The sequence below is a fragment of the Zerene cesonia genome, chromosome 8, assembly GCF_012273895.1.
Source record: "Zerene cesonia ecotype Mississippi chromosome 8, Zerene_cesonia_1.1, whole genome shotgun sequence".
Lineage (NCBI taxonomy): Eukaryota > Metazoa > Arthropoda > Insecta > Lepidoptera > Pieridae > Zerene > Zerene cesonia.
Window position 1 is genome coordinate 3,467,676 of NC_052109.1, and position 18,253 is coordinate 3,485,928.

General features: G+C 31.3%; 4 protein-coding genes across 4 annotated transcripts in view; 2 read left to right on the top strand and 2 right to left on the bottom strand.

Moving 5' to 3' along the window:
• Positions 1-4,261, bottom strand: part of LOC119828567 (putative helicase mov-10-B.1) — a 15,342-nt gene extending 11,081 nt beyond the window's left edge. The window contains exons 1-4 of the mRNA XM_038350760.1: positions 3,997-4,261; positions 3,148-3,270; positions 2,532-2,652; positions 1,964-2,126 (exon numbers count right to left, since the gene is read on the bottom strand). Of these exons, the coding sequence (XP_038206688.1) occupies positions 1,964-2,126; positions 2,532-2,652; positions 3,148-3,270; positions 3,997-4,022 (433 nt within the window). The 5' untranslated portion in view covers positions 4,023-4,261. The remainder of the gene's footprint in view (positions 1-1,963; positions 2,127-2,531; positions 2,653-3,147; positions 3,271-3,996) is intronic.
• A 2,426-nt stretch (positions 4,262-6,687) lies between these two features.
• Positions 6,688-11,407, bottom strand: LOC119828470. The gene is made up of 4 exons (XM_038350628.1): positions 11,351-11,407; positions 8,254-8,376; positions 7,611-7,764; positions 6,688-7,137 (listed from the first exon to the last, which is right to left on the bottom strand). The coding sequence occupies exons 2-4, from the start codon at positions 8,364-8,366 to the stop codon at positions 6,916-6,918; spliced, it is 489 nt and encodes a 162-aa protein (XP_038206556.1). The 5' UTR covers positions 8,367-8,376; positions 11,351-11,407; the 3' UTR covers positions 6,688-6,915.
• On the top strand, positions 8,785-14,532 carry LOC119828468. The gene is made up of 4 exons (XM_038350626.1): positions 8,785-9,080; positions 9,794-9,970; positions 12,882-13,009; positions 13,230-14,532. Exons 1-4 carry the CDS (start codon positions 8,990-8,992, stop codon positions 14,016-14,018), a joined length of 1,185 nt encoding a protein of 394 aa, XP_038206554.1. The 5' UTR covers positions 8,785-8,989; the 3' UTR covers positions 14,019-14,532.
• Positions 14,533-15,810: 1,278 nt separating this feature from the next.
• Positions 15,811-18,253, top strand: part of LOC119828469 — a 52,468-nt gene continuing 50,025 nt past the window's right edge. The window contains exon 1 of the mRNA XM_038350627.1: positions 15,811-15,995. The gene's annotated coding sequence lies outside the window, so the exon portion shown is untranslated. The remainder of the gene's footprint in view (positions 15,996-18,253) is intronic.

An 18,253-nucleotide genomic window follows, 5' to 3' on the forward strand; every position in this document is an offset into this window, starting at 1 on the left:
AGTAATAAATGTTATTTGCAGTTAACAATTTTCTTTTTTCTTTATTACAATATTTATGGCAAGACTAGGTATATTCGACCCACAGTGGTCGATACTCGAACTCATTTAAATTATCAAGTTTTTATTGCATATTAGTTATATTTCTTATTGACATGTGAGTCATGGTTGTGTTGGTGAGTTGTTTTTATCCATTCATGCTCATTCATACCGCATACGCTATAAGTGGAAATATTGGAATGTTACAGAACTCGATAAGCTCGAGCTTATCTAAAAGGAAATCGTCTTCTTCCGGTCTAAGCGTAAAACAAAAGTTGGGCTCGCGCTCTCAATGGTTGTTTCTTTCACCCACGACACAGGCGCACGACATAGTCAAAACGCTTTTTTGTGATAGTGAGTTCATATAGTCAGTTCCGTGACATTTAATAAAATAATTGTTTCATTTTATTATAATTTCAGAATGTTACTCACGACCATTTCACTTTTATTTCTATTATTATGGACGGTTTATCAGTAACATAATATACTTTAACTGAGTAATGAATTAAAATTCTTAAAAACCTTAACCCATTCTATAAATAAAACAATTCCAAACGCTAATATTTTTATTAAATACGATTAAACTGTCATTGTTTTATATTATCTGATTTTTATTTTCATTGTGACTTTGTACAATATAAAGTATACTGAGGTTTTGTCACATTGTTTTACAGAACATTTTTAATTTGAAAAAACATAACTAACGGCATAAAAAATTTCTTCTTTTGCTGTTAACTGCTGTTTTTTTTATTTATACAAATTGATTTCATGTCTTTATAGCTGCGTTATAATTACTGAACACGCCATTGAGTATCAACCACTGAAGATAAAATTTCTATGAATAAATCTAATCGATCGAAAATATTTAAGCTTGTTTTTAAAAATTTCTATGATTATGATGATAAATAAGAAAGTTATTCAGTCTGTCGTCTGTTTCTCTCTTCTTCACGCCTAAACCAACTGATTTGAATGAAATTTGGTACAAAAGTATGTAGTTTGAGGCCCGTCAAAGGATAAGATGGGATAGTTTTTATCTCGAAATTCGCGTAGAATTCTTTTACCACGCGGGCGAAAATCAAATTAAATGTAAACTTATTTAAAAAATATTAGGTGTATTCCTGTATATATTTTAATATGTAAATTCGATTTTTTTTTTTCAAAATATCTCATGATGAAATATGATCCTCACAAGAAATTCACATCTGTGAGTTTTTATGTTTGTGTACATAGTTGTCCATAAATTTTTATTTGATATTTATATGCCATATCTACCGATGTGTATATATAAGAATGATTTAACATGTTTTATGAATAATAAATATAATATAGCATTCTGCACTCCCCTTCATGAGGGAGTCGAGCGCACTTCGGCTCGAATTGGGTCAGTTCGTATCGGGGAACAACCACAACCCCACAGGAGACCGGAATGAAATAGTAGCATGCATGTTTCGCACGGTGAGTGGGAGAGCCAAAGACCCGTTTCATTTTCTTCACTCCATTTCTCCTTTCCAGTTATCATTCCTTTCCCCTTAAAAGCGAGCAGACCATTCGTAGAGGCACTACATCTGGTCGCGATGTTCATGGGCAGTGGTGATTGTTTACCATCAGGCAACCCACCAGCGGTTGCCAGCTTATGGCATAAAAACTGTTAACATACAAGATTACATGCTGCCCCATAAAAATTTTTGCTACACCTCTTAATGTGAAGTCTCTAGAGGGGTATGGGGCAGAGGATATGCATCGGTTTCACTGATTGATTTCTTTATGGACAAGTAGGTGCTCAGCCGTCTGTGTAACTGAAACATTTTTCTTTAAGCCTCCTCACCAGTATTTGAACCCAGGACCCCTCGGTTCTACACTCATGTGTTAACCACTGTACAAGGGACAACTACACGTCTTAATACATAAATATTATAAATTAACTTACTCCTGCTAATAACTTTGGGTTCTTGACCAAAGATGAATGGATTTTGAACTAGTCTAAACTGTGGCTGAGGATGGGCTAACTGCACTCCAATAACAAGTAAGTCTTCATTCCTCGTGTCATTGGCTAGATCAAAACTAAATTTCACAACTTGATTTGGTTTCACCTAAAAATGCAGAAGAAAATTCTATTTTAATATTGTTGAATTTGAAATGATAAAATTTTCAGTCAATTGATATAAATGTTCATATTTAATTCATAATTTTTCCTTCCTTCTTATCAAAACAAATTTCATGTTAGTTAAACAAACTAATTACATGTTTTTATTTGTACATTAATGATTCATTATTTATTAATGAATTATAAACAGGCATCAACTCCCATCAAGTAGCTGTTTTGTATTTTTTTAATTGTTCTATGTGTTTAATCGTTTGAAAAAAAAATGTATGGCTCTGAATACAATTTTAAAATAATGTATCCAAACTGAGAGGAAGTTGAAAAGTAAAAAGATTTTTACCTTTCTTAATTGCATTGATTGATATAAAAAAAAACAATAAAATAGAATACATACAAATAATCTCATTTTATGATGATCACTTTCTTTAATTTTCATAACAGGCGCATCTCCCAGTGGTAGACTTTCAGCATTACCAAATATTAATACACCATATTTGTTCTTACTGAAGTATGATCTATAATTAAATAAATAGTATAAAGTATTTAAATCTTCAAACCATCTTGGCTTAGATTGTCTTTCATACTAATGACACACAATAAGGTTGCAAAATTAGTATCAAGTAGAATTAAATATTTAGATGTTGTAACAAAATGTAATTCACTTCTCTCCTTTTAACACTAACTCTGTTTCACTGCAAAATGAGCAGTTGCTTGAGTGTTGTTATATGTTGATCTAATCCTGAGACTTAACTATTTCCATGCCCAATTCCATCCAAAATTGTGCTGTGGTTAAGCTGTGTCAGAGGAGAGGAGAGACACAGAGATAGACTTTGCCTTCTAAATATTAGTGTGGATTGTTATTTTGATTTGATAAATTAACAATTTGATAATTTATGAGAGTATTAAAAAAAATTTCTTCATCATTAACAATAACCATATCTTGGAAAGTTTATTAAATACCTCTGCATTACAAGCGAAAAATATATTAAATGTTCAGTATTTTTACTTACTTGTTCATTATATAGTTACGCAATATTACATTGCACAGATGTTTGGGAGTATCTTCATGATTAATACCAGCAAACTCATCATAGTATTCGTCAATCACACCGCACACAGGGCAGTGTGATTTTCTGCAAAATATTAATTGACAATAAATGCAAAACTCACACATTTATTCTTTCAATTAGACTTCCCTCGGAAACATTTTTTAATGATCAAAATACATAATTTAATATTAACCACCACTTTGAAAAGCAGATTTTACAGAGAAAAGCATGCAAGAATTTCTTTTGCTATTATTTTTTATACAATCATGTCGATTTTATATTTCATTTTTATATAATATACTATAATAATAATGCCAAAGCACTGTTCTGTAGTTCTTCAGCAACAACATTCCATGGATTTTCTTCATCCACATATTCATTAAATAAAATTTAAATGCCTTTGTTCTGGTTTTTTTTAGTGTAAATAAATCATATATAGGTCAAAGTGTATGCTTTTACCATAGAATTCTTGTAAATATTAAATTAAACTATTTAGTAGTGCAAAATTTAAAACTTATATTCAAAAGAGGAGGTCCATTAATTACATAAGGTGTTCTTTTGGTATTTTTGACCCACCCTTCCCTGGTTGAATAAAATCCATGAGATTGATTCAATCCCCTCTACCGATCCCAAGTGAGATTTGTAAAAATAAAATGTTTCTAGTGTGTGTTGTATCTAAGTAGATGCTTAAGAAAACAATAAATGTTCAGTCTTTTATTTATAACTTGCATTATCGATTACAGTTGTCGATTGACGCATTCAGGATAAAAAAATAAATATAAAGAATAATAGGTATATTAAGTTACTTACTCGGGTAAAATCGGTGCTACCTCCATTATTTGAATTCGCACTGTTTAACAAAATATATACAAGTGGATTACGTATTTAAGTGTCTATCATAATGATATGAAGCCTTTTTGCACTTACAGACTAAATCTTTTACAATGAATTGTAACACTTGATTTAGAAAGAGACAGATATTAACAAAAAACAAAAAATAAAAAAATATCGGAAACCCCCGATCAACAGCAAAACCCGCGCAACAAAAACATTACACAAAGGAGATATTCATGAAGCCGCAAGCGAGTAATTTTTAATGTCAACTGTCACGATGACAAAAACAGCACAGAATTTACGCTTCGTTCAAACTGAGGCGGAAAGAGCGTGGGTTGCGGGATTCGAATCTGTGCGATACGCGCCCTTATTTAGCTTCCCATTTCCCAACAAAGTCAACTCTAAGGAGATTATCGAAACATAAACAAAGCATTCCAAAAATGTGATAAAAAATAGAAATAACGAGTCGGGATTTTTTTTTCCATTCTTTATAAAATTTATTATTTGTGAGGTATCGAATGCCATAAAACTAAATACAAAACACATCAATCCAAATTTTGTCTGGATTTCAATCAATAGGCGACAGCTAATTTTTCTTACATTAACAGTATTAAAGTCGATTATTAAAAGACTCATTATACTGTTTTATTTTATACATATTTAGATTACTTCCTTGTTACGTATTTATTTACTTGTTTTAATATATTTTTAGTATATTTATGTATGTACTGACGCTCCAATCATTACAGTACAGTTACTGAAATCAATGTTGCAACTAGTATATTACTTACTCTGTGGTTGCAGCTAAAAAGTTCTTAATCTGTGCAGCTAAGGCTTAGTGGCTACTTTATTTAGTTAATAGTTTCACTTTTATTTTTTATTCTAAATTTTTTGTATCACTACAGTTTAATTGATTTTTTTGTTTTTAAAGCCAAACAAAAGCCTAAAAATATTTCTTCTCTTCAGATTTGCTTCTAATGGTGAAGCAATGAATTATTATGAATACAATCTTGTGATTTGACCATTGAAGAGATGGGTACTAGAACTACTTATAAAGGAATTAAGGAAAATCTTCTACTCAAAACTTAACTAAATCGAGATTCTAACGAGTAAATTTAAGAAAGCCGTAGTGTCTAGTTTACTCATTAACACGTTGAATGCAAACATTGTTGAATGAAACAGGGCCTGATACAACTTGTCCGTGTCACGCCTAATTTCTAATTGTCTGCGCTAATGAAAAACTTATAGTTAACCGTCGTGCCTGGATGCGTAACATCTATCTGTTGTAATTTATGAAGGAGACAACTATATATATGAGATGTGCTATTTAGATATTGGATTTAAATCCTAAAGAAAGTTAAAATAAAAATACAATGAAATTATATCGATATATATATATATATATATATATATATATATATATATATATATATATATATATATATATATATATATATATATATATATATATATATATATATATATATATATATATATATATATATATATATATATATATATATATATATATATATATATATATATATATATATATATATATATATTCAGTGTGGTACGGGGTGCATGACAACCCACATTTCATTTTACTAAGAGAATCTAAACTTATTAACCTAACTACGGGCGGCGGCGGATCGGTTAACCAATTCATTGATTATAATAATTCAAAAGTCAAACCTACGTACCTACTTACGTATTTAGTAAACTAGGTGGGGCTTTATACGCCTCGTGCCAGCTTAATGTCTGGTATAGGATAAGGTTTTAAGCGCCCTGAAACGCAACAATGTAAAGTACAGATAAATTAATGGCACAAGGAACGTGTTATAGTATTAAAATGTTGCTATGCAAGTCAGGACGATCAGGTAAGATGTACTGCGGTTTTATCGGAGCAGTATGGGTTGGAAGGCGGGGAAAGTCAGGAAGATTTAATGTCGCCTTTCACCCTTTACAAAAATGATTTGATAGAGGCACTTGTAGAGAGAAACTCGGCTGTCATATTGACAGAGTTCTAAATTATGCAGATGACCTGGTACTGGTATATAAGGGTAGAGATAAGGAGAGTCATCTCATATGGTAGAAAATTAAAAGTAGTGTCCAGCTGTAAGCTGTAAATAACAGTTCAAAAACCTTCCACCTTCCGGTGGTGTAGATACAGGGTATGGTATGAATGTAGCAATTATAAGCGAATTGAAGTACACCCCGTTGAAAAATTTTATATTCTTGTCGACTAAAGTAGTTATTTATTGAAAATGTCAACTGCTCGCGTAGTAAAAAATGATGTAGTAAATATATCCTTTAAGATTAATTATGAGAAAACGTGTAGCTGGAGTGATTTTATTTGCTGAACTGTAAATGGTACGTTTATTGATTTTTTAAGTTCCTTTAAAGTTCACCCTGATGCTAATGTGACGCCACCCTAATTTGATGCATTTCGGCGATGGACACTTTTTCATGTACACAGATGATTCTCCTTTCCTCTATCCTCCATATACTGGTACTACTAACAACCACTACCAAGTGCTTTTCTTCTATATTACGTGAAAAATATCTAATTAGTCATGGATTGGTTTTAAATTGGTGGCTTTTGGTGAACTTGTGAAGATCGATCTTAAAACCATTTCATATAGATGGGACGCAGAAAATCCCTCATAATAACTAAAGCATATTCGTACTTGAAAAATAGATAAATAATACGTGTAAGATTACAGTCAATCAATAGTAGCCTTTATGAAAGTATCAAACTAGATAAATTTTGGATATTCAATAAAAATACATTTGAGATGGACATTCAATGTCATTTATTTATAATACAATTTTGAATTATATTCGAAAAATTTCAGCATAATTGGTAACATTTCGTTTCAATTCAGGGGTATTTTAGGCGAGTAGCATTAGAGGTTTCGGGTTCAGAGAATCTTCGTCGTTTTGCGATCGCAGGGGATAGCGGTAAGGGTGGTTCAGGATCCAACGCACGTGGCTGTCAACGGCGAAGCCCAGTCCAGTACAAACGTTGAAGTTGTTGTCGCAGTAATAGCCATGGGCGCACTTCTGTCCATACATATCGTAGTCCATTTTTTCCGTACAATGTTCACCCGGGCCCTGTTGTAAATATAGTATGAAATATTAATTACACAAAGCGTTTTAGAGCTCGAAAAAGGGTAAGTTTTTTACGTAGTATGCAGTCCAAGGAATGGATACACAGTCTCGGGGATTTATCCGCATAGTTACCGTTCTTGCGGGGTAAAAACTATCCCATGTTTTCACTTGGGTTTCAATCTGTGTCTTTCAGTAATTGCGGCGTGAAACAGACAGACAGACAGACAGACGGACAGTCTACTTTCCCATTTAAAATATTACTTAGTAGAATTATAAAGTAAAAGAAAAAGTGCAAGTGGTAACCCAAAATATAATAATATATACTGGCATATGTCTTATCCAAATCCTAAGTTAGTAGTTTAGGCCTGAAGAGGTGACAAAGTTTCTTTACATATATAATATTACTAAGTTTACTAAGATATATGCGCATAATTTGTAATTACAATGAAGAAATGAGAAAATTAAATGTGACTCACTCGGTAGCAATCCCGGCGGCCTCCGCATACTTCATTGATATAGGTTCCTCTCTCGCACTTCTTGTATCTTTTTTCTCCTTTTACGATGTTACATTCTTCATGATTAGGTAACCACGATAGACTGCTTTCGCAAACAGGACATTCTACTAAAGTTCTGTAAGCATGGATACATACTTATTAAACTTAATTTGAACCGCTTTTGACATATTAGCCTGCATGCTCACGACCAGAGTTGAGATAAAATCGCATAATATTTATTGTTTAGACTTTAGGTTAGGATTGTTAATTGGAACCTACCAATTGTCTAGAATATGAATATTGTAATATATGAATATTGTTGTTATGTCAGTATTGGTTTTGAATTCCATAAATTATGATTAGCTAGTATAATGTTATGTTATCTCTGATATTAGTATTTAAGTTGTAGGAATGTATTTTAATTAAAATATTTCTACTTACAATGAATCAATCTGCTACAAATTGTCGCTTTGTAATATGACCCTGTTTAAAAAAAGCTCAAAAGAACATAAATAAAAACAAAAATGATTTTTTTTTTGTATTTTGAATTAATAGTAAATAAATTGCAAATCAAAAACCGAAGCTTGAGCCCACAGACATCGATTAATTTTCTATCATCTATTACCCATCTACAGAGTGGGGTTCTTCTCTCTCGATGAGATTACGGCTCTCGTAACCTCTGTAATGAGCCATGCATGATGTACTGGCTGCTAGCAGAATATAAAGAAATTGATGCATTTTCAGAGTCCTGGAATATGTATACAACGATTTTTAAATTATTATGAATGAAATAGGTGCTACTTATCTTTGGTAAACTATGAAAATATGTCGATCACGAAATTATAAACTTAATTTAACATAACATGTGCATTTCACAGTACACATATCTCTCTCCGATATCATTGAACCTTCAGGGTTCATTACACATGTAAAAAATATGCATCAAAAATAAAATTTTCCTCAAGAGGCAATGACGTATGCAACACATACATTATTTTTTATATAAAATGTCCAAAGTATTTTCTCAGTATTGAAGAACAACAAATGTCGGAGTTGAACGCATAAGTATATAAAGACATATTTTGTATGCCGAAGTTTATATTGATAGTTAGAGTATATGAAAAATAACTGAAATAAATTGGCACATTGCATGTGATCATGGGTCAGTCTGAGCGCCAACGCCGCCCGCCCGGCCTGCCGCCTAAGTAGTGCGCATTCATATGACATAGTTCGCTCAATCCAGGCGTATTGAGAAAACAATCTTGAAAAGTTGGTGTTATAAATTACGAAAAAAAAAATCTTTTGAAATATAAGGCTCAATAAAAGGCTGTTTTATTGTTTAGTCACTTTTTATTTTTGAAATGGGTATGATTTCACGTGTTCGCGGTCGAATAAGAAGTGATTCTTTCTCGAAAATTCAAATAAAATCCGAGGATAAAATAGCGAATATCGGTATGTATACAAATTTTTTTCCATACATTTTATTCAAACAATACTTTTTAACGAGATGCTAGTCTAGATTTCCATTTGCGTATTATTAAATTGTATTTATGACATATGTGTATAATCTTTTGCGTTGTTTTGGCGTCGTGTATCTAATGTTAAAATATCTAAAATAATACGTATTATGAGAGGAAAGATTTGATTTTTTTATGTTTTTGATTGTGTGTTACGATTTAAATCAAAATCTATTTAACCAATTTGGAAAAATTACTTCATCAGTTAGAAAGCTTAATCAGATTTCATGAGTCAGAATTATATCTCTACAATAGCAATGGTATGACGAAGGATGGTCCAATAGCTATGAAATTTATATCAGGATGATTCTTATCCTTTGATATTAATTTAAATTGACTTCATCTTCAATACTTCACTTTAAATTATTCGCATCGGAGATTTTGTTTAGAAGGGATGACTGGTATAAAAATAAATAATAAAAGTTCTCTAAATAAAAAAGTCACTGTTTGAACTAAGTTTATTCTATCAAATGAATTTATCAAAATGATTTTTTATTTATATATGGACATAGGTTTGTAGTTTGATCATTCTGAAAAAATCCCACGTGAACGACGTGGATGTAACCGTTATGACGGATATAAGCTCTCTCAACATTGTTATCTTGGATTAGCGACTAATATTTTATATGACACCAATGTATATTTCAGTGTGGCTCATATCGTTAGTACTGTTACTGCCCTACTGGGCGCCACGGGGACTCTTGGTGGCGTTAGGGGGAGCCTGGCTTATGGCCGCATACACATGCCTTGTGGTTCCTGTCCTCATCTCCGCCAACTATCGATATCCAGCAAGATGGTATCCGGCCGTCGTGAAATTTGCGCAAAGTAAGTATGAGTCGTAAATAAAGATGTTAGTAAAACGATATTCTCAGTAGATATCGCAAAACGTATAACAAAGAGCTTAATAAGCGTAATGAGATAGCAGGAACATTTTAATAGTGGTGGTATTTTGCTGGTAAATATTATTGAATGGACTGTGATACGTAAAACACGAAAATAGAGAAACAAACAAAAAACAAACTGTAAACATGGGGGTGTGCCAACCTGACCTATGTATGCGTCCCGCCTCCGTAATCTTAAACGCGATCATAAAATGATAAAAAATTGTAGTCGAATCCATTGAATTATGATTCAGTATATTAGAATTTTTTAATGTTATATTTGTAGTTTGTACCTTAAACCTATATGTATGTATATATATATGTAGCCCGAAGGTATATGCTAGGTACATATACCGTCCTACTGTAATTTTATCCCTATTGAAGTGTTATTAAAATAATACCTTGACATATCATTTAAGAATAACAATTACAGTGAATAATAAGGTCACGGCAGTATAAAATTGTCTGAAATCGAACTGGCAAGACGTTGAAAATCTCTTAAACATTGGAAATATGTGCCAAAATGTATTGTATTAATTCATTTCAAGGTAGAAAAAACTTAGTCTCTAATATAGGAAAACTATACGACACAGAATGTGCGTGAGTGCTTAGGAATCATCTTTGACATTTTCTGTGAAATATTTCACAAAGAGTTTCTGTGAGTAAATGGGTATATTAATATTGAATTCTTCAAAGACAGAGACAATTTTCTAGGTATTAGACATACCTAGTCGTACAGAATGTGATAAATGATTAAACATTATTATTAACGATTGTATATATGTATAAAAAACAATTGTAACGTACGATATTTGTTTACACATAGATGTATTTATTGCGAGAGTCAGGTCATTGTCGATGAAGCTGAATGGGGCGACGGAAACTGGCTGGCCGCCAGCATATGTGCGTCAGTCGGGCTTTTACTTATATTTTTGAGACTTATACAAACACTTTGTAGATGGCTTAACTTTTCTTTTTATTGTGAAATGTTTAAGACAATTTACGCCATTGATCATCATCTTTATGGTCTAAAATAGCTAGTATTCATTTATTTTTAATAATAAGTATTATTTGAAGAAATAAATATACCGTCATATATTAAAAATTTAATTTTAATAGCTCCCTCGTTACATGTTGTGTCTAATAGTTGACATTTTTGGTTTATCTATATTGAATTTTAATTAAATCTAAAAAGTAGGTTAGGTAGGTAACTGGTTGTTTTTAAGCCATACAATAATTATGAAAATCAATGCGATGCAAGTATTGATGTACCTTTTAGGAAGGATGTAGATAGTAAAAAAATAAACTGAATTTTTAAACTTACCAGAGAAACTATGGAGTGGGCTGAGTTATTTCTTTCTAAGGAGTCCAGCTCTGAACTGATTTGCTTTGGAAAGAGTTGCCTTTTTATATTCCTATTTTCCTAAGGGATGTCAGGGCAGTGATAATGATGGAGATTATTCAAAAGGGAAACACGAATTTTTAATATTATATAAAATAATAGTTTTAGTTATCACTTGTTGTCCGCTCCGGCTGCGGGTTGTAGGCTGTAGGTTGTTCAGTGGGCAATTGATGTGGTACATTTGACATAATTATACAGTGTACAGCACTAGTGATCACGCATGTTTGTCCGATGGTGAAAGAATTTATAAAATTGGTCCAGTAGTTACTGAGATTACAGCGTTCAAATAAACAAAGAAACTCTTAAATTTTATACTAGCATTAGTAGATATAAATATTAAGAAGTATAGAAAAGTACATGTTTTAAGTTTCACCTACCATAATTTCTTTTTGTAATAGAAATTCAAGCTACCATTGTAGTTTTTGCATAGATTTTGTGAAACAGTTTATCTATTATAAGTAGTAAGCCTTATATTTGCCGTTTTTGTATATTACTATCTGCGACCTGCGGTTTCACCCGTCTAAGTCCATATACCGTAGGAATATCGGGATAAAAAGTTGCCTATATGTCATTCCAGTTGTCCAGCTGTTTAGGTACCAAATTTCATTGCAATCGGTTCAATAGTTTTTGCCTGAAAGAGCAACAAACACGCACACATCCTTACAAACTTTCGCATTTATAATATTAGTAGGAAGTAGGATTACTATAATTTCTTCAACAACAACTGTAAGACACCATTTACGAGTAAAATACAAACAATAACTACATAAAACTTATAAACTACTATGTATTATAAATAAAACTAGTGTAACTAAGTAATGTTGATTGATTTTAAGAACATTTTTATTATTAACATGGAATACCATTCTTTCTTAAAGAATAAGTTATTTACGTACGTTAATAGAAGGGTAAATCTAATAATATATGAGTAGCTGATTAAAATAACATTTGTCTTTGTTACTTATTGCATTACGCGTCCAATATTATAGTCAAGATTTTTATAAATGAGAAATAATTTATGCAAATCAGTTCACTCGGAAAGTTGCTATTCTGATGGACAATAGAAAGTGACGTTTAACGATTAAATAAAAAATAAACTTGAATAAGAAAAACCAAAACTATATTTTTTTTTAATTCATATATAAAGGATATTATGCAAATTTATTAAATATCAGTATCAATTTGCTCTCTCTCCAGCTTTTGCGGATTACAATGGAATAACGCGTGCAGCTGTACATATCTCCATACAATTCACAAACCTTATATAACCAATATTATATAAATAATAAGTATGTTTTCTTAATATAATTACATAAGCGAATGTAGGTACATATTTTAACTATCTATGGTACATACTACCACGAAAGTTCAGCTCTACCAAAGCTTTAGCAAAAAATCGGTTGGGCAGTTTTAGTTACTCATGATACATTAATTAAAGATGTATATTTTTCAGAGATAGCGCGTAGGCTGCGATCTCCGGTGGCAAGAATCCTCTACGTCCTCAAAACTGCATACTCCCCTATCGACCGCGCAGAACGTGTTTTTTTGCAACTGAATAATCTCTCGACAATGATTAGCCAGGTGCGAAGATTAATTCGTAATTATTACTATACGATTTTGGAGTTACTTTTTGAATCTTAAGATTTTTTTTCATTAATTTTTTTGGTATATGAAGTAAAAAAAAAATTGACCCTGTATTCTTTGGCATTCACATTTGAATGAGTGTCTTTTAAAAGTGTTATATTTACTGTTCCTTAAAGGATCTTGTGAGAAATTATGTTAAATTTATGAATTATTACAGTTGCTGATCTTCACTGCATGTGACCGCCTCCTCGTATCTCGCGGCAAGCTAACCTGCCTCTACTCGCTCATGTTCTACAATGTGATCACATATTCAGTGAATTACATAAAAGAAATATGCACTAAAGAAGACTGGTCGCCCTACGTCAATGTTACTCGGCACTCCCGTGTTAAGCACCTTGCAATGTCGGCTACAAAAATAGTACTTGAATGGACAAAAGCTGTCACATTTATCGTAACGATGACTTTTATTCTCCTTACACTGGGTTTAGAACAAGGATTGGAACATTTCAGGCCAACTCTGCTTTACACTCTCATTACAGGAACTTACTATTTATTAACTGAAAGAACATTCTTGGAGCTATGGCCATTGGCGCTGTCTGCTATGAAATTAGAAAGATTAGAAGGAATGGAGGCATTATATTGTGGAGTTTGGGCAAGAGGTATCACGACTGCGATTGCAGTACCTTTGGTGCCAGCTCTTGCCTGGCACGAGCGCTGGAGGCTCGCGTTGCTCGTTGCATATATTTGTGTTTATGTGCACGGAAGACACAGACTCGGGGATGTGTTGGTTAAATTAAACGAGGCGTGTGACTCTCTAGCCAGGTTTCGACGAGCGACCGTAGAAGAGCTGTCGACTTTGGAAGATGTGTGTGCTGTTTGTCTAGGAGCTATGAAATCAGCTCGAGTGACTCCTTGCGCTCATTTCTTCCACGCCGACTGTCTGAGAAGATGTCTTGTTGCATCAGATCGATGTCCTATATGCGTTAGACCCTACATGTTCTGTTGACTCAACTTTAAAGACTGCGTGGTTTAGTTTATTTATGACAATTAAGTGATAACCAGTATTATTCTTATGAATGTTAATATTAGATTATTTAAAACGATTTAACGAAGTTGGAATGTAATGGGTGAGTTAAATAATAATGGATATAAATTGAATCGCTTTTATTATAAATTTCAACAATTGGATCGGACAAACTAAGATTGTTTATAAAATAACGAATGATTTAAGGTCACACTTTATCCAATACAGCAATTCCACAAGCCTGGACTCAACATTGAAGTACATTATTATTATTAGTTATTACTCCGATTCTGCGAGACTTTCCGAAAGGAATAGAGTACCTATAGATATTGGAAACAATATAATTCAAATGAGTTAGATTTACCAAATGATAACCGAATATATCTTTAGCAGTATTTTAGTCCAAAGTAAACAGCGCGCAGAACGTACTGAAAAGGTAAAAAAGTAGAAAAAAAGTTAATTTACTTTTTTAGTTGCATTCATTTGTTTGTATTTAATTCATAATTCATAATTATGAATTAAATACAAACAAATGAATTTTGAATTTATTTGCACAAACATGGTATACACAACATGCTATTTCACCAATTTCCAATTATTTCAGGTGGATAGTAGCCGTAGTGGATGTCTTTGGTTTAGACAAGTGTAACAATATACTTGAAATATTATAATAATTGTTACCAATTGTTACTAATAAGTATATTACTGATAAATATTCCTTAAATAATGATTCACAAATCGTATCAATGTTAAAAAGTTTTTTAATCATTGTAAAAAAATAACTCATAAATTGTAAAAAATATAAGAATCTCTTGATATCGTACATTAACTAGCTCTTTTTATTAACTTTACATGTGAAAAAAAATTAATTAAATATAATAAATTGTATTCTTTTTTTATATAGCCTAAGATAATTTTAAGGCCATCGATATTCTCGAAATTATCGTTCTTTTAAGTTTATCTGCTTATATGTTTGTATTTAAAATCTAGATAAATAAAATAATGTTATGTCTAGGTATTGTAAGAATAGTTAAAACTATATTTTTCTAGAAAAGCTCCTGATATTTACCTACTCGATTCTAGGTATTCCTTGAATAATTGTTTAACCAATAAACATTATTACTTATCTTGAATATTGTTATAATTAGTCAATTCTAAACATTGTAAATAACCAAAGTAAATGTCTACTTAGAGTACTTATTATAAGAACTTCTACCTCTGGCCGTGGTACATAATATATTTATATAGCCCATAACTCTCAGGGATCACGTACGTAAAATAGTAACTAGTTTCTGAGATACGCGCTAAAACAAACGAAATTTTCAGTTACATATGATTTGTACAGAATATGGAATATGGATTGTTTCAGATTTTTTAATATCATGCCATCCAAAGTAACCAACGATATAATAATGTAAATTTAAACTACTTAGCGAATTTTTCCCTAGATGTCGCGATTATATTCAGGAGATAAGCTTTAAAGCTATCTGAATTCTGAAAGGAACCAACCTACAAAATATATATGACAACATATCAAATTCACACAAGATGGCGCTACTTTACCTCTTCATTGCTATGAAGGCACATGGAATGGTTAAGTCGTTAGGCGTTACGTAAGATTTTTTTACATGTCTCAGTACGCAGAAACAGAAGTGATGTTGCGATCTCTCTTACTCCTATGGTATGTCATTTCATGTACTCAATAGCAAAAGCCTATTAAACAAAACTGAACTTTATTAGTACAGCAAAAAGATGCGTTTCGTTTCAATCAACTATTGTATTGTAGTATCGTGTCAGTCACCGCCGCATACATTCGGACTAATAGACGTGTTTTGAGCAAATTATATTCAGTTTATAAGATATTTATTTTACGCATAAACTTTGTGATCTAAGATGTGAATCAAACTTTACATCCAGATTATTTTCTTATTCTACTGATATGGATTTATTGTATCAAATGTAAGTACCTAATTAGACCTAGAGTAAATAAAATGTGCTTGGATAGTAATAATATGATATTTATTTAAATTTGAACACTAAAATTTATTATTTCAAATTTTTCATTTTACACGTACTATATTGGATTAAAACAATATGATAATTCGTTTTATTAAGATGTACGTAATAAACAAATAAACGAGTTTGTTTTATCAGATAAAATAGACTTTAAGAGTTCGTATACTATGATAAATGCACCATAACAAATATCGCACTATGACTTAAGTAAGTACAAACTTAAAGCTTCGGCATCAATTAAAATGGTCCTTGAATATTTCTGTCAGCCTTGAAAGTCGAAGGAGTCCGCATCTCGAATCTGGCTTACCTACACATTACGTCATTCCTACTAATGCAGGAAGGAAAATAAATCACTAATCATCTTAAATAAACGTATGTCTTTTCAACGTAGTCTCCTTTTTTTAAATGTCACACATAAATAACTTATTTAGCTTTATACTACCTATGTAAGAATTAGATAAAAATAACATTGGCGGAAAAATTATAACATTACATATTTCGATTAATTGGTAGTAGTTCATTTTTCACATTCTTTTTTTTTTAAATTTTAAATATATTTTTATTCTAAACTATACTTACCTAGCTAGCTGTTTATAATATATGTAGGTATTTTATCATAAAATCAAAGTAGTCTTCTTCAGTATAAGAATAATATTAAATTGTGATAGCTGCTAGAGTGTGATTTAATATACAAAGGTATTTTATCAGAGGTTCTCAAAACGATGGTAGGCTATGTATTTTAATATAGCATAGTTTAACCTTATCTATCGAAACGAAAAAGATAAACCTCGAGCGAGTCAGTGCAATTTAAAAAATATGTATTATGATATCGCACCCAAAAATATGGGTAGAGTATGTATTTTATAATCTTTGTAGCGAACAGCGATATATAAACGTATTTTTTATAATAATAATATGAGCTGAGAGAAAATTTAAGGGTTCTCTTGTAAATAATGCAGAGTAACTATTGTTGATCTAAAGCTCCTCAAAATTTGAAGATGTACTTCATAAATTTGAATATTTTTTTTAAGAGAAAACATAAACATTTTCGTAGTTACATTTCCTATAAATTATAATAACCTAGTACCTATATCAATATGAATCGTGTTTTAAAATAACCCTGTTCTCTCGGTTATGTTGTAGACATTGAAAAGGCCGCTATTTTCTTATTAGTTATATCGATAAAATTATAATTTTAAATTCATAATCTAACATAGTAAGTAAATCAAACTTACTAAATCCCAGATGGATTGATCCGGGAACTGTACGAATAACTTCTTTATTCATCCATAAAATAATTAAATAAATAATGTAACAAAATAGAAACCGTAAAGTATTTTATTGAAGTAACAATGTGCTGAAAATAATTATATATGTATATATACTATTGTTTTCAATTTATGATATAATTAAGTACGAGGGCATTTAGTCCCTCCCTCCGATGCAACTTATTACAGCTAATAAAATACAAAAGTCAATTACTATTGTTCTGTTAGAGTGGGAAACGATCTACAGTCGATTTAAAACCCCGACGTAAAAAGACACCTCCTTTAAGTGGGGGTTCTAAAAGTTAGTTGTTAAAGTTAATCTTAGCTTTCACACGGATCGACTGATTGCAATCCGGTTTTTATTATTTGAAAGCCTGCGCTGATTTTTCGCTATGTTTGATGAAAAATATTTTTTCATCAACACCTTCAATATGGGTATGACTAGTAAAAACAAAGTAAAGTACTATTCACTATGTCAAATTTATAATTCAAGACGGCCGTCAGCAAAAAACGAGGTCGCGGGTTTTGAAATTTATTTGACTTGTTTACATTAAAAACAATGTATATATATTACAATGTATATATAAAAATCTATATTATATCCTGATAAATATTGATCAAATATTGGTACAGTTCAGTGATTATAACTTCAAGTATACCTAATGATCAATCATTAACCAGTATATTATTTTTTAAATAAAAAATGCATTCAAATTAAAAGTTAAAATGCAAAAACATCTTGCGTTATAGTTTTGGTTTCTTTGCACTCAGTTCGGTTCACCTACATAGCTTATCAACTGACTGCTGATAACGAGGTACCTATACCTAAATAAAATAAAACCTCATCAACAACATTATTAATTATAAGGCTAGGAGTAGTACTTGGATTTTTATTTAAATAGTTATAAAATTCCATAACATAATATAAAATAT

What these genes read in the sequence shown, in the direction of transcription:
- LOC119828470 (XM_038350628.1), bottom strand. Translation starts at nt 8,366, where the DNA reads ATGCATCAATTTCTTTATATTCTGCTAGCAGCCAGTACATCATGCATG. An exon ending in GAACCCCACTCTGTAGATGG is followed by an intron (nt 7,765 to 8,253) that starts GTAATAGATGAT and finishes CCATGCTTACAG; the next exon opens with AACTTTAGTAGAATGTCCTG. An exon ending in GCCGCCGGGATTGCTACCGA is followed by an intron (nt 7,138 to 7,610) that starts GTGAGTCACATT and finishes TATTTACAACAG; the next exon opens with GGCCCGGGTGAACATTGTAC.
- LOC119828468 (XM_038350626.1), top strand. Translation starts at nt 8,990, where the DNA reads ATGGGTATGATTTCACGTGTTCGCGGTCGAATAAGAAGTGATTCTTTC. An exon ending in GGATAAAATAGCGAATATCG is followed by an intron (nt 9,081 to 9,793) that starts GTATGTATACAA and finishes TGTATATTTCAG; the next exon opens with TGTGGCTCATATCGTTAGTA. An exon ending in TCTCGACAATGATTAGCCAG is followed by an intron (nt 13,010 to 13,229) that starts GTGCGAAGATTA and finishes GAATTATTACAG; the next exon opens with TTGCTGATCTTCACTGCATG.